This window comes from Otolemur garnettii, unplaced genomic scaffold (genome assembly GCF_000181295.1).
Source record: "Otolemur garnettii isolate 467f Iridium unplaced genomic scaffold, OtoGar3 scaffold00013, whole genome shotgun sequence".
NCBI classification, from domain to species: Eukaryota; Metazoa; Chordata; class Mammalia; order Primates; family Galagidae; genus Otolemur; species Otolemur garnettii.
The window spans coordinates 8,152,585-8,167,899 of record NW_003852408.1 but is presented as its reverse complement, the minus strand read 5'-3'; the positions used below and the strand labels follow the sequence as shown (position 1 = coordinate 8,167,899).

At 40.5% G+C, this 15,315-nt stretch overlaps 1 protein-coding gene across 3 annotated transcripts in view; it reads right to left on the bottom strand.

The window, feature by feature from the left end:
• DOCK10 (dedicator of cytokinesis 10) overlaps positions 1 to 15,315 on the bottom strand; it is a 194,932-nt gene that overhangs the window by 9,125 nt on the left and 170,492 nt on the right. For all 3 annotated transcript variants that reach the window (XM_023510352.1, XM_023510353.1, XM_003784896.2), the window contains exons 47-51: positions 14,974 to 15,072; positions 11,980 to 12,086; positions 9,994 to 10,116; positions 9,749 to 9,862; positions 1,883 to 2,029 (exon numbers count right to left, since the gene is read on the bottom strand). In XM_023510352.1, the coding sequence (XP_023366120.1) occupies positions 1,883 to 2,029; positions 9,749 to 9,862; positions 9,994 to 10,116; positions 11,980 to 12,086; positions 14,974 to 15,072 (590 nt within the window). The remainder of the gene's footprint in view (positions 1 to 1,882; positions 2,030 to 9,748; positions 9,863 to 9,993; positions 10,117 to 11,979; positions 12,087 to 14,973; positions 15,073 to 15,315) is intronic.

The window sequence follows — 15,315 nt, the reverse complement described above, 5'->3', positions numbered from 1 at the left end:
CAGGCCCGGGCTGGGGATTCAAATCCGCCACCTTAGGTGTATGTGGCTGGCGCCTTAGCCGCTTGAGCCACAGGCCCCAAGCCTGTCCACTCGCTTTTGTCTGGAATGGGAGCTCTCTGAGAGGGAGGTAGCTCTCTCCGTCCCTCTGTGGTTTAGACAAGTACTTAGACCCGGCTGTTGTTCTTGGACTCGTCAGGTCCAGGGAGATTCTTTACCTGTGTGGCAGGTTAGCTGATTAGCCTAGCACATGATTGCCAACTTTTGTATTTTCAATGTTTCAGAGTCCTCTTACCTGAGATTTCTTTACTAATCTTGCTTTGGCTAATAGGCTTGACAAAGAGCAAGGGCGGGGGGCAGGAGACCCAAGAAATTCTGGGGAGTTGCCTTTGCTCTCTTCTGAGGTTAGAAGAGCTGATTCTCAGCCTCTTTCCTCACAACACCTTGAAGAGTTTTAAAACTTCTTATCCTTTTCTCCATCTGTCCACCCGTCCCCTGTCTGTGTGTTCAGAGATTGGAGGAAGCTGATGAACGTAATTATAATGCTACTAAGAATCCCACATCAGGTGGACATGACTGTACCCATTTTGCAGGTTAAAAATGGACATTCAGAGTGGCCAGGTAATTTCTCCAAGACCACCAGTTGTTAAGTGGTGGTGCAGTGGCATCAAGACTCATGTCCTGACCCTGAATCTGACCCTTTTCTCTTCTCACCACGATCTGTCTGTTCTTTCCACTTAGGAGTCACACTGCCATGGTTGGTCCCACTGCCTGCCTTTCTGGGGAAGGTGACTGTAACTTCCAAGCTAAGGAGGAGAATGGTGAACACATGTGCAGCAGCTTCTGCCTAGACCCAGTGATCCCATTGCCACGCCTTTTGCAATGCCAGCTTCTAAAAAACGGCAGGAAAAAGAAGACCTCTTCTGAGGCCCAGTAATGCACTACTGGGCACAGCCATCTTGTCTAGCTCCACCTTCTGCCACACTTTCCTATCTACCCTGTGTTTCACTCTCTGAGAGAACGATCCCCAGCCTCTCCTTTGTAATCCTCCCTGTCATTGCATGTGCTGGGTTCTCAGAATGCCATTTGCTTCCAGCAAACACTTTCTTACCCAGCAATTCCCAGCTCAGACATCGCCTCCTCTGTGTAATGTTGCCAACCACGAATGAGCTGCCCTGGGATTCCCTTACCCTGAGCTTTCTTTGTACAAACTTAGAGCATGACTCTCTGCTTACCACCACTTTACTGCATACCAATTAATTAGCTGTCTATACAGCTCCACGTGAAAGTGAGTGCTGGAAGAAAGATTCCACGTGCCCTAGCTCCCGCTCCTGGGGTTGGTAGGCAGCAGGAGCTCCGTACAGGTTGGCTCATGGAGATGCTGAGGAATCTAATGAGAGGGGGCAACTCTGCTTTAAGGAACCAAGAGGAGCAATTGAATGTTCACAGTATGATACAATGTAATGTTCATGATTTAATAGAATAAAGCTTTCATAACTGGTGTGGCCTAGGAAGACCTCTTTGGCTGAATACATATTTTCAACCTGCTGTTTTTTTCTAATTCCACCCTTGGGCCCAATCACTTTAATGCTTTTATTGATATTCAAATGCAAGTAATAGAAGGAGATCATTTAGTAAGCTGTTTTTACATGATCTAAAAGTTACTTAAAAAAAAGAGTTTGTCAAATAAACATGTGTAATGTGTCTGACAAAAACAGGAAGTAAACAAACCCAACCAACTTACCATCTGAAAAAATCAACAAGCAAAAGAGTTTTGCTAGTTTACTTTGCATAGTCAGGCAGAAAATTAAAATTCAGTGTATCGAAAGAATAAAAGTTAAGTCCATTCTTAGCACTTGCATGAATATTGACTTTTCCCCTCTACCTTGTTGGAATCCTGAATTATCTTCACATTGTCTGCTCCAAATTTATCCGCATAGAGTTTGAGTAGTCTTTGGGAAATCTCGGACAGACCTGTCAGCTTAGGCTCTTTATATATGTACTCTTTACCTTCTTCTTCTTCAAAAAAACCCTATGGAACATAAGGAACCACCCATTTTATTAAAGAACTCCAATCAGAACCCACAAGTAAAACATTTACTTAAAGAACACATCCAGTCCTGTGGTTGTCGTCCAAACCAGTGAATAGTACCCTATCAAATTCAAAATCAGAGAAAACCAAGTGAAGAAAGAAAACATCATGTTACAATCAGACATTAATGTAAATATTCCCCAGCCAGGCCAAAGAATCTCATGAAATACTTTACAGATATTTTCTCTATATGTAGAACTCAACAGTAATATCAGCTTGCATGTTATTTTGGGGGATGAACGCCCTCTTGTGGTAGCCTGGGGTAGAACACAAAGTCTGGAGTAATTTTCGGCGTTATGTTAAGAGCAGTCACAGTATTATTTTTAACAAAGTCTTCCAGAAGTCTTTGAAACCAGCACAGAAAACACTGTATGGCATGTAAAGGTACCTAAATAGGTTGTAAGCACACCAAATCATCTTATATGGAAAACCACAGAACGTTGTATCCTTCTCATAACAGAGATGACATGTGGCATGCTCCCAAGTACTGCCATTAAAAAAATAACTTGACATCAATATGACTTCAGGAATTTGATGAAATATAGTTAAGTGTAACTTAATCATTCAGTTTACTTGAAATGATGTGAAAGGTCTGTTACCTTTCTTGAAAAGCTAGACCTCACAGGAATAAAAATAACCAGCATGTCATCACATTCTGTCCACAAGAACAAGGAGGTTTTAACTTCTATTAATGTATTTGTCTGGTTTGAGGCAGGAGCAATGGAACATTTCATGATCTGAAGGTAACTAGGTGAGGCAATTTTATAATTCATTCTCTTTGAAGATGCACAGAAGCATTTTTCCTGTGGAATACATGTGGTCTCCGAATACTAGATCGAGTTGGGAGTTACGAATCCAAGCGTCATCTGGTTTCTTCCTCAGACTGCAGAGTTGAACTGCAAGGAAACAGCTTTTGAAGTCTAGGTGAAAGATAGTAGAGGTCAAAGGAAACTGAGCCATACTCACACCAAAACAGTTTTTGACTATTTAAAAATATTCACTGTATGTAAATTAAAATGGACAAAATGTTCCAATATGTGTTCTCCATGGCTCATGTGAGACAACCTCAGAATAAATATTAAACTCACATCTGTATGATGCTTTGTACTTGTAAGACACTTTGAGACATTTACATTTGACTATTGTTAACAGGATACTTTGTATCATGGGTGGGCTGTAGCTGGGTATTTGCTGAAGCCAACCAAGCAAGGTCCATCTCCCAGCACAGTTCCTATTAATCCGGTAATTGCCTGTTTCTGTCTATATCTCCTTATTGACTCAAGGCTGTGGGAAGGCAGGAAGTGTGTGTGGTCCAGCACCGCGCACGCAGTGTTGAGCACAATGCCTCGTCCTTAGAAGGAGGCCACTTTACATTTGCTGAATGAATAAACAGACGAATGAAAGAGCTCCTTAGGGGCCATACATCTGAACAAGTGATCTGTGCACCAGATATAACTGGAAAAGACTCCATGGCTTTTAATAAAGGTGTTTTCACTGAACAATTTCTTTGAGAAATGTTCAAGACCAAACACAACTAATTGTGAGTGCCTTGACTCCAAACTGCTGAAATGTGCTGTGTGATGTTGAAAGCATGAAAAACAACTCCCCATCATCCATCTAGATGTGGGGAGAAGTGGTGACGTCTGACCCCGTTCCCACACGACTGCCAGCCTGCTATGTTTTTTTTTTTCCTATTTCTATCTTTGTGGAGTTTTGTCTGATTCAAGGTCAGAAGTTAGTGGCAAAAATTGACAGACTGACACATCAGAGAAATAAGACATTTGAAGGCATCAAGCAGGATCCTCACGGGGCCAACACTAAAGCAACATTTACAACGTCAATTTCAATGAGCAAAATGTGCAGGTTGCAGGATACATATATGTTTTCCTAAAACACACACATATACATGTTGCCCAAAGATGTATATGTGAACCACTATAAAAATTTTGAGATGGATGGTTAAGGTCTATTATTTCAATTTCAAAACACACAGAGTCCATTCTGATTCACTCATGCAAATTTCAGCTTTCTCAGCTCATCGGTGCCGCTGGGAGGGCTTCGTTTGTTTCTTTCCGTGTGGATTTTACATTTTCCAAGTTTTTTTGTGTCTCAAAACTTTCATAATGACCCATGTACACAATTTAATACAGGAAAAAACTACTAAAATTATAATATTTGATATGTGTAGTGCCTTTTGTAGTTGCAGAAGTGGACGTGACACTTTTCATACAGTTTTTTCCTTTCTTAAAATGTGTACCTTTATTTGGCACTGTGTGTGGGTGTGTGTGTCCATATACACATATATGTGTGTGTGTGTATAGTGTGAAAAAAAGTATGAACATATATTCTCACTGTAAATTTTTCCCTTGAAAATTTTGCAAATCCTGAGTTAGTAGACAAGGAACGATGGGAAGCAGGTTTTTATGACCTCCTTGTGACGGCTGCATCCTTGGTCATGACTTGTGATCTTTCATCCCTGCTCCTTGGACAGTAAGATGGGGTAAGTCCTGGCTCAGCAGTCTACTGGAAGGCCCAAGGACAGTGCTGGGTTAAGATAAGGCCTTGGTGAGTGTTAATGCTGCTGCTGATGGTGGTTGTGGTGGAGACGGTGGGGGTGACAATGAAGAAAAAACTCTGTGTCCATAAAGCAATGTGAGTTCTGGCTTGTCCGCAGGCAAAACGCTTAGCTCCTCTGAGAGCTTCATGCACCTTCAGCTTCCCTTGCATGAGAACTATGAGCTTTGAAATGTAAACTTGTTGAGACTATTTTATAAAATGAGTAAGGAGGAGCTGGAACAGCACAATAAAGAATTTAATCTGCTGTCTGCTGGGGTTTTTGTAAAGAGCTTTGGTGCCAGACAGATGGCAGCTCTGAAAATATGCGGGATGCAGCTTACCTGCTACCCAGGGAGACCATCAAAGCCGAGCCCACTGAGCTACACCACACTGTCTGAAGGAAGGCTTCAATCTCAGCTCTGTCTATGGAATAAATGATTTATATACAAGGGCCTGGGGTGATGAAAACCAAGGTCAATGTCTCTTTTGCCTTAGTCCCCAGGTTACCAGTTGACTGCACTTCAAGGCAATGGGAAATATGATCTCTCCATCTCCCTTGCTAATTTGATTGTTTTAAATAATGTCATTTTAAAATGCAATAAACACCTTCATCTGCTGTGGTTAGGAAACAAGACATTTAGTTAAACAAGGACTTTGAGTCAGTAGAATTAACATCCGTGGCTTACTAAACTTCAAGGCAATAAGTTACAATGAAAAGGTACTTCCATAAACTGAGAACTAAAATCAGTGGTTCCTTCTCCTTAGTTGTTTTTGCAGGTACTTTAGAATCTTGCAATGCCCCTGGAGAGTCACTGGGATGTCCAATATAACTGCCCTGGGGATTATATTCTATTGCTTAAAAGTTCATAAAGCAAAGAATGCATTTGAAGAATTTAGTGTCCAAAGGGTGGATCTGAAAATGTTAACAGTAGACTAAATGTTAACAGAAGGGAAGCTGTAAGAATCCAGAGAAATGGTTCCACATAGATATGAACTCAACTGTGATTTCTGACTATGTAGTATATAGTTATATATATATATACATATTATATATATACATATTATTAAGATTCTGAGATGAGAGTACACCCATGTAGGCATGATTGAGAATCACAGATTCTATATTCTTTGGTGAATAGAATAAAATCCCCCCTGGTCTTCCCCTGAATTCATTCCAGGGGCATCTAATCTTTTAAGTTATGCAACGGGCATTCAGTTGTTTACTTGTATGCTAAATAGCAGGCCCTAAGGATTTCATTGATTACGGCTGATGTTTGGTCATTGCTGCTGTTTCATTACTCTGGAAATCAATACTTCAGGGACATTGTGAAGGATGCTTTACACAGGCTGCTGTGTGTAAAACGTCCAGAGCCAACGATGCCAGGTGGTGCATTAGAAAATTCACACTGTGCCGGACTTAGGACTTTTAACGTTCTTGCTATGAAAGAAGAGTTTTGATTTGTTTTCCAGTGTCTGGCTCAGGGCAAACACAGTGTTAAACACTCTAAATGTTCAATACTCTAAAATGAGAGCCCTGGTGTACCTGGGACACTAAAGTCTGCCCCACAAGGCCTTTGTGGAGGCAAAGACCCTGCTGCACATTGTACTTCTGTAGTCTATTCAACATGATTGTGAGACATGTCAATTTGGATATTAAAAGGGGACATAAAGCACCACGGTGAATAAGAAGTTGTTCGTGGGGATTATGCTAGTCGCATAGTCAAGTTCTGTCTTAGATCTCTGCACTCGTTCAGGGGAATATTCAAGTCTATTTGGGGCTTTATTTATCATCATATGATAATTGCTGTGTGCTGTCTGCTCCTGGTGAACACCACAGTTCACGCTCTCCCTCTGGTGTCCTGGGACAGGCCTTTGCATATGCTCTGGACACTGGTGACTGAGGCTCTGATTGGGGCTTACTGGCCTCACTTCCATTACTGCCCCTGTTCCAAGGGAGCTGGGGTTGGGGTTCATGGACTGCCACGCTTAGGCAGGGGCTCAGTCTGCAGGTTTAACAAAGCACTTTGCCTTTTAAGCCCAGATTGGAATTTTTTATGAAAGACGATTGAGAGTATGGTAGCATTTTAAAAAAATGTCAGGAACACAATCAGCAGTTTACTGGGGAGTCTGAAAAAAGAAGAAAGTTAGCTCATTCGAAAGTTACCCTCTCCAGTTCTTCCCCCTCCCCTCAGTCTATTTAGTACAGGGGGTTTCAAGTATTATTTTAGTAGGTGAGTTAAGGACCCAGGCCTCCAAATTTGTAAATGAAGGTAGGTGTGAATACTGGTGTTGTATGCATAGAGGAAGGGATTTACAGAATTACAAAAAAGTATATGCTGGTCATACAAATAGGGCTAGATGTGAACAATATGTGGATATTAAAATAATTTCTTTTTCCTGATTAATTGCCAATAATTATGTTAAGCCATCTAACGTTGCCAGTTTTGTAGGTAAATAGTGGTAGAATATAGGCAATATCACGTGGTTCCAAATAATACGAAGAAAATTCTCCTTTGTCACTGAGCTTTCGGGAGCGGCAGGTTGTTTCTGATTTGGCTTGGTCTCCAAATTTCTCATCTTGCCTCTTCCTGCAACTCTGGAGACTGACCCTGCATTGCATGAAGACTGATTCCCTGATCATCTCCTCTGTGGGTGCTCAGAGCTCCCCACTGAGGAACTTCATCTGCCTAAGATACTTGTTTGGAAAAGGGCAAAGTTGTTTCAGTAGCCTGGGAAGGTGCCCATTGTAACTACAACTGCAGCTTATGCCTTCTGACTCCCTGATGTTCTCAATAAGCTGCAAGTTATAGTGGCCTGAAATAAGCAGGTAGTCTCCAATACTAAGTCTACTTGATGCATATTTAAAATACTTGGTGCCCTCATTTGTGTGTGTGTGTGTGTTTTTATATTAGGCTTTCAGACTATATCTGCCTCTGTGAAGAAAGGTAACGTGTATGAAAAATAAAGGATACATTTTTGTAATTCAGATACCTGGCATATACAGAATTTAGTCCAAGAAATGCAGGTGATGGTTCCAAAATGAATGGAGGAATTACCTTATCCTTTGTACCAAATATCGATTTGCATAAAAACGTTAAGGTTGAGTAAAACCATGTAGAGGGAAATGTGAGGATTATTTAGAGCATGCAAATGGGGGTGAGGGGAGAGGACTTACCACAGCCTGGAACGAACAAGACCAAAAGAAGAAAAGAGTGAACACCTGTATTAAAAGCTAGTTGGAAAGGAGAACCACTTCTATCTGCTTAGTAGCCTGTAGCCAGATCTTGGCGGGAGAAACCATCCTGTAGGTGATCTGGTTTTCATGACCAGGGTATTTGTGGTAGTTTTTTTTTTACCTTTTTGTTGGAAGAAAAACCCTGAAGAGCTGTAGAGTTCTGTCTTTGTTACCCAAAAGCACATCTCAGGGGCCCCTCCTGTGCTGTTGTTAGCCTGTGGTCATCTTCCTTGATACCATTTTTATCCCTTCAATTCCTGGACTCCTACGTCCCCTTTCTTGCTGGCATTTACTGCCATTTTTCTTGGTAATGTTTCGCCAAGGTCACAACTTGTATATTGTTTTCACGGCTTCCACGATACTGTTTCCTCTTCTCTATGCTCCCCCCTAAAGATTCCCACATTTCTCTCTCACCCGATGGACAGCACAGGTAGTTCAGATCCTTTCCCGTAGACCGCCCCCCCATATCTAAATGTAGCTTCTCCCTCTGCAGACCACATAGATCCCTGTTCCTCGCAACACTAAATTTCTCTGTCTCCATCGTCTGGATATTGCTGTGCAGTGAGAAAAATCCAGGTTGGATTAATTTGTTGTTGATAAGTGGCTACTCAATGATATTGCCTTTCCATATCTGTTAATTCAGTTGCTAGCTTTTCAGCTGCTTTTGGTGATTAGAAGACAATATGTGTTTTTCAAAAGACTTTGATAGGAGTTTATCTGGAATGGATTTGGCTCCATTAGCTGTATTAGCTGTATCGTTAAAGAAAACACAGAGCTGAGGACAAAGAGAAGCTAAAGGCTAACGAGAGAGGCTTGCCGGGGGGTACGGGAAAGGAAGAGAGAAGTCTGGGCGCCCTAAGCACGGTGTTTGCCGCAGGAGCAGCAGCCTGAAGCACATCTGCTGAAATACAGCAGTTTTGGTGTCCCCAGTGGGAAATTGTAGCTAAATATACCTATGTTTATAAAACATTCTTAAAAAATTTTACAAAGAGGTGGCCAACACATAGAAGATATTCCCAAAATATTTTGTAAAATTTTATTATGAATATTTTATAAATAAAGATACATTCAGCTATAATTTCCCATTGTCCCATATGGATGGCAATTCATGGGACCTTGTATAGTGTCATAAACCTTCTGGGAAAGAAACAGGATGGTGTCTGGGTTTATCCCATTGAAAGTGCTTCTCAGAGATGCTCTAGATTCATATACAACACACACGTGTTCACTCTCAGACCAGCACTGAGGCTAGCGAGTATTTCCAATCTTGTTCACTTCTTATGCAGTAAACTGAGAAAAAGACCTTTAAAATTATATTGACCTACAAACAGGAATAAAATAACCAGGTAGTATTCCACCTAGAAACAGTGGTCATTTGAAAGTAGGAGAAAAGAAAAGGCTTGATTGTAAAGTCAAAGATTTGATGGGGTAGAGGCCCTAGGAATTCTTTTATTGCTTAGATAATACTATGAAACGTCATTTCTTAGAACATGGTTAATTTATTCACTTTCATATAGGATAAAAATCTGTAATTAGATATTCTCGGGGGAAGGGAGATGAACTGGAAAGAGAATGGTGGAAATTAAGTATCCTCTTTCTCCAAGGAGTTAGAAATCATAGTTTTAACTTGATCTGTGTTAAGGCCCGTGGATTCCTCGGGTCATAGGCTTTCTGATTTATTAGAGCACCTTTCTAAGGGCAGCAGGTTAGACCCCACATCCAGAGAAGCACCAAGCCGAATGGGACGCGTCCACACCCCACCCTTCTATCCACCAGCACACACAGTCAGACGTCTTGGAAAGAACGAAAGACAACAGCCAACTGCTCACAGCAGAATTTATGGTCCACATTATTTCTGGTGAACTTACCTGTCCGTAAAATGCCACACGATAGTAGCGACCAAACAGCCGCTTCTCTGAATTCACCACCTCCGCCACTTTCAGATATGACCGGTGAATGTCGTAGTAGAGATCTGACAATTTCTGAAACCACAAATTGAGGGTTTCATGAAGATGAGGCTGACATAAAATTTGGGAGTTTCTACTTTTGAAAATTGTAGGTCATCTGCCAGATCAAAGTAGGATATTTTCTTCCAGGGGGCTGGGGTACCTACTTTGAAGTCTCTTTGCTTCTCAAAGACAGCGATGATGGGCTTGTTGACATCAGCGATGAGTTCATACCGCTCAGACTTCCAAAGAAACTCCACACACATGTACAGCTGCTCCACCAGGACATTCTGAAATCCCCCAATCAAAATAGGATTTTATGATTTACATTGTGGATTATTCTTTCAAAACTGTTGGAATGACAGTTTTTTTTTTTACTCTGTTGCTGGTATTTAACGACCCAGCAAGGGTCTGTGGTGTCATTTGGATTCTTCCCCATCCCCCACTACCCTCATCACCCAGTTAAGGCCTCAAGCATGCTGATTAAATCTATGAAACGTCTTCAGGTATGTCTAGTTCTTTCCAGTCTCACTGTCACTGACTTGGATCACAGCCTATTAACATCACTCCCAGAGTCCTGTGGTAGCTTTCTAGCAAATCTGTTTTCCCTCTCCAATGGTTGCTTTCCAGTAATCTCTTTCTTTTTGAAACATGAATCTAAGCATGAGATCTCCAATGCCCTAAACCTTTATGGGAACTCTAGTCTATACAATGCTGTCCAAACCCCCTGACCCTCTAACACCCCCTATGGTATTCAAGAAGCTCCGTAATCTGCTACCCGTCTCCCTGTCCGTGTCCTCTTCTTCCAGGACTGTGCCATGAACTTGTTCCTTGGCTGCCCCACGCCGTCCTGCCCCACGCCGTCCGTCCTGCCCCACGCCGTCCTGCCCCACGCCGTCCGGCCCCTTCTGAGAACACTTTCCCCCTTCCTTGCTTTTGCCAGTGTTACTGCTGTTAAGGTTACTGTTAAGAACCTTCTCTCATTTGATGCCTTCAAATCCTGTGAAATGTCAACTCCGTGCAAAAATGAAGGACTTCTATTTATGCCCCACTCATCCCCAGTTCAACCATTTTCATGTGAAAAATCATTCTGCTTTTAATTGCAACCATGTATGACACCTAGGTTTATAGTTACTGGGCATTTATTATGACTGGCTACTCTCTACTGGGAAGAAATCTGTCTTTCTCAAGATTCTAAATTCTTTAAGAGTAGGAATTACGGTTTATTTGTGTTTCCCAGCTCTTCCTCCAATGCCTCACAGATACCAGTGGTTTAATACATGTATTGCATCAGATTACATAAGCTCTAAAGCAGAGGTTCTCAATCTTCCTAATGCTGCAACCCTTTAACACAGTTCCTGTGGGTCGCGACCCACAGGTTGAGAATCGCTGCTCTAAAGCAAATGCATGATATTGTTGGGATGTTTTCAGCAATGTCTTTTAAGAAAGGTTCTTAGCCATTGTTTGAAATTATTAATATAATTATGTAATTGTATTTGCCCTGTTTATTTCCAATATATTAAGTTCAGGTAGAATCATATACAAAACTTTATTAAAATCCATCCCCAAATTTGTGTTCTGTTCCCTCCTTTCCATCCATGTAATATTAAGACTTAAAAAAGTTGTGAAATGTTTTATTGACTTGATCAAGAGAGTTCTGTTTTCTTGATCAGAATGGCTGCTCCATAATTCTCAGTAGAAAACATCTTTTTATTAAAGGAAATTAACTACAGTGTGCATATTAGAAGGTTTCCTGTAGAAAATAGGGAGCCATTCTGTTCCACTGCATTTGTAAGTGAACTTGCTAGTGCAATAGGAAAATAAAGCTGTGAGCAGCTGGTAAAATTTTCCGTAGCCTTTGCCACTTTTACCAAAAGACCAGAAATTGTGAGCTGATCATATACATTTGAGTTCATCTTTGAGAAGCAAAGCTCAGCGTACGTTTTCATTGAAAGTTAGGATTCATCAGTGGAATCTGATATTTATTCATTCTGGCTTAATTTTAGCTTGATTTGCATCTGGTCTGTGTGAGGCAGATTACAGAGTAACTTTATCTGACATCTGAATAAGCCTGTTTCCCCTTCTTTAGCTTAGTCTTGCAATTCAATGCATCTTGGACTCAGTTACTGTACACTAGGCAGCTTTGGTCCAACCTCGTTGTACGGTGTATCCTGCATCCCCGAGTCCTCCTTCATTGCTCCTTCTTCCTTAATGTTGGGTGTGATGCTCAGGAAAGCTGGCCAGCCCATGGAGAACATGCCTGGGAGGGACCAAGAAGAAGGAAACATTATAATCTGATGGGAATTTCCCCTGGAAGTCAGAACCATGTAACCTAAATATTGGACCCTCATATTAATTTGAATAAAGTTAAAAAATATATGTAAAGTATATAGAGAAACATGTAAAGCTGTAGGAAAAGAGGAAAGCATATAAATTCAGTTGGGTTGCATTTTACTGTTTGGGGTACGAATTTAAGGTAAACAATGGCAGTTTGTGGCTTTCATCTCTTTATAAAAGTGCTTCAAACTTATAATTTTTACTGTTAGAAATCCTATACTTGAAGGAAGCCTCAATTATCGGTGGCTTTATGAAGCAACATTAAAGACAATTGGAAAATGTAAAAAAAAATCATTATAATTTGAGCCAAATTCTGCTTAGATTTATAATGTCTTTATTTATGAGATTATAAATGGTAGTATTAGAAAGCTCACACAATCAATAAGATGGTTAGATCATGACTATTGATTAATAGACAACCCATACTCCTCCCAGTTTATAATTTTTATATTGTTTTCAGGTAACATACTTTTATAAAGAGCTAGAATGGGATTATGGACAGGAGATGGGATTTGTAGACGGACATAGCTTTGATGTTCTACTTTAATGAACCTCTCTGAGATCCTCTCCCTCTTTTGTTAAGCAGGAGACATTAGTATCTATCTCAAACAATGCTGGATGGATTCGAAACTCTAATATTTGAGGAAACACCTGGTATAGTCAGTGCGTTATGAAGACAATGGTCACTGTGTGCTGTTTGTCCCTCTTGCATTATTTGGAAGTTTTCTCAAATTTTCTTAGAATCTTAGCTACCAAGAATTAAAAGAACCCTGCCTCTACAGATTCATGGGAAAACAGGGGGTGATGTTCCCAGAGGAGGGATCAGGTCTCAGGGGTGGAGAAGGTGAGCGGCTAGGACCACACATCTAGGACCATGAACTCTGGCTCCATTTCAAGTTAACCACCAGATCTGGGGCAGGTCAGTTGGTTTTCTCACCCATGAACTGGAGGTGATAACAGCAGCTCACTCGGAGACTTGCTATTGGCAATTAAAGACGGTATTGGTGGAATCAGTGCCTTCTACCTGGCGAGTGCTTTTTACCTTATAGCTAACACTGTGTGAGATGTTTCCAGTCCTAACAATCAGCTCATAGGGCTATGCAACTAAATGATCACTCCCTAAATGTGCCAGAAATTATGAATATCATAAATATTGCAATCTAATCCTTGCTTTTAAAAAAAGTCTATTTTTCTACTTTTTATAATAATACCCTTTTGGCAATTAAAAACATGTAAGAGTCTATGAGAAGTGGTTGCAGAAGGCAAAGTGAGAACAAGTTCACTGCAGAATGATGGTCGCTCAGCCCAGCAGAGGCAGCTCTGCTCCGGGGTCGCCTGTACTCATGACAGCTTCATCACATGCAGATTGTCGGGAGAAGAAGACCTTAGTTTTCTAAGAAATATCACAGCATAAAAGCACACCAAGGCCTTCACATATAGGCCCGTGACCTTCAGATCTGTGCTGACGGAACTGAATACATGATCATGCATCACAACGATCACTTTCCCTATTTTAAAGTTTGCTAAATAAACATATCCTCAATGGGTACATTATATTCTGATGTCACCTTAGGTCTAAAATGGGGCACTTAAAATTTTTGAAATCAAGGATTCATACAAGTTTTGGGGAAATAAATTCCCACACATTCTCGGACTGATAAGCTGTTTTTTATTTTTAAAAATCAGTTTTCTTAAATTCATTTTTAGTTAGAATGGAAGCAGTCTTGATGGTACTTTGTGGCATTTGCTCCTGATGAGAAATAGATGGGGAGGAAGGCAATGATGTTTTCATGGCTTGCTATCAGAATAAGGGTAAATACAAAGTGTGAAACTGAACAAGAAGATCCCTGAATTTTAGGGTGAACATGACGCCACTGCCACATCTAGCTGCTTCTCCAAGGTCCTCAAATGACCTCATCTTCTCACAGTTCACTTTGGTCATTTGATTTAAATATCTTGCTTGCAAAATCCATAGGACCTTTTAGAAAATATATGCATGTTTAAAAGAATAAGGGATAAATTATGTTTCTGAAACACTGTAACTAATATCCATTTACAATTTGTTTAGGAACTTTGACTTTTAATGTCTAAAAATGTATTTCTACTGTTCATACACTGAGTTTTCCACTGCATTTGGAAAGTGAAGCTAGTGTTATCAAACAGATTGCATAAATTGCATTTAAACAAGATTTTACAAGAGAATGTAGATTAAATATGTTCACTACATCACTGCTTTTTAAACAAAGAGTAACTCTTTGGTCAATGTTACATGTACAATGTAACAATGTACAAAATCTTTTTTTATCCAATGTTAAAGATGAAATATTTTCAAAGGAAATCCACACTGTAAATTATACTTGCATGCTATAAATTGTCAGAGGCAGTTTATACTTTTAAAATATAAAGTAGAGCATGCAAGTTATAAAGTAATATATGGATATGCCTCCATTTTTGCACCTCTTATTTTGAATAATCAGTTTTATTACATTTACAAATTAAAATAGATCCTTCTTGCAATTTAAAAATTATCAATTTCAGAATGAAATCCCAATGGCAAACTGGCCTGCAGATTGGAAGGTAAATACAGCCATATTTCCTAAGCCCAAAGAAACTTTTCAGTAATCTAAACTTCATAGATTTTGGATGGGATTTCTGAATGTCAAGAGCTTAAGGTTTTTGCAGAGTGAGTTATGGAAGCCAGAGATGATTTTGCTTCTAAGAATACACTGATAGACTCTGTTGAAATAAATTCTGGGCAGCAGCTTGCTTTCCTTGGCACCAGGGTAAATGAGCACAGTCAGATCACTCACTTCCTCCACCAGGAGTTGTTAGTAATGGATTGCTATCACAGGGGTGGCTCTCCTCCGGGAGCAGGGGTGGTGTGCAAATCTTTTCCATTTTCCAGTAACCTATGGTAGTGCAAGATGAGGTTAGGACATTACATGTTTGTGTTAATACAAGCTCATGAAACTGCAAATCTTAACCAATGAGGTGCTTTCATTCTGAATTAAGAAGCTGACCATCCAGTTAGCTTTGCTGTACTTTAAATATGCTAATGGTCTGTGCATGGTGGCTGGCACCTGTTACTCTGGGAAACTGAGACGAGAGAATTGCCTGAGCCCAAGTGTTTGAGACTGGCTTGGGCAACATGG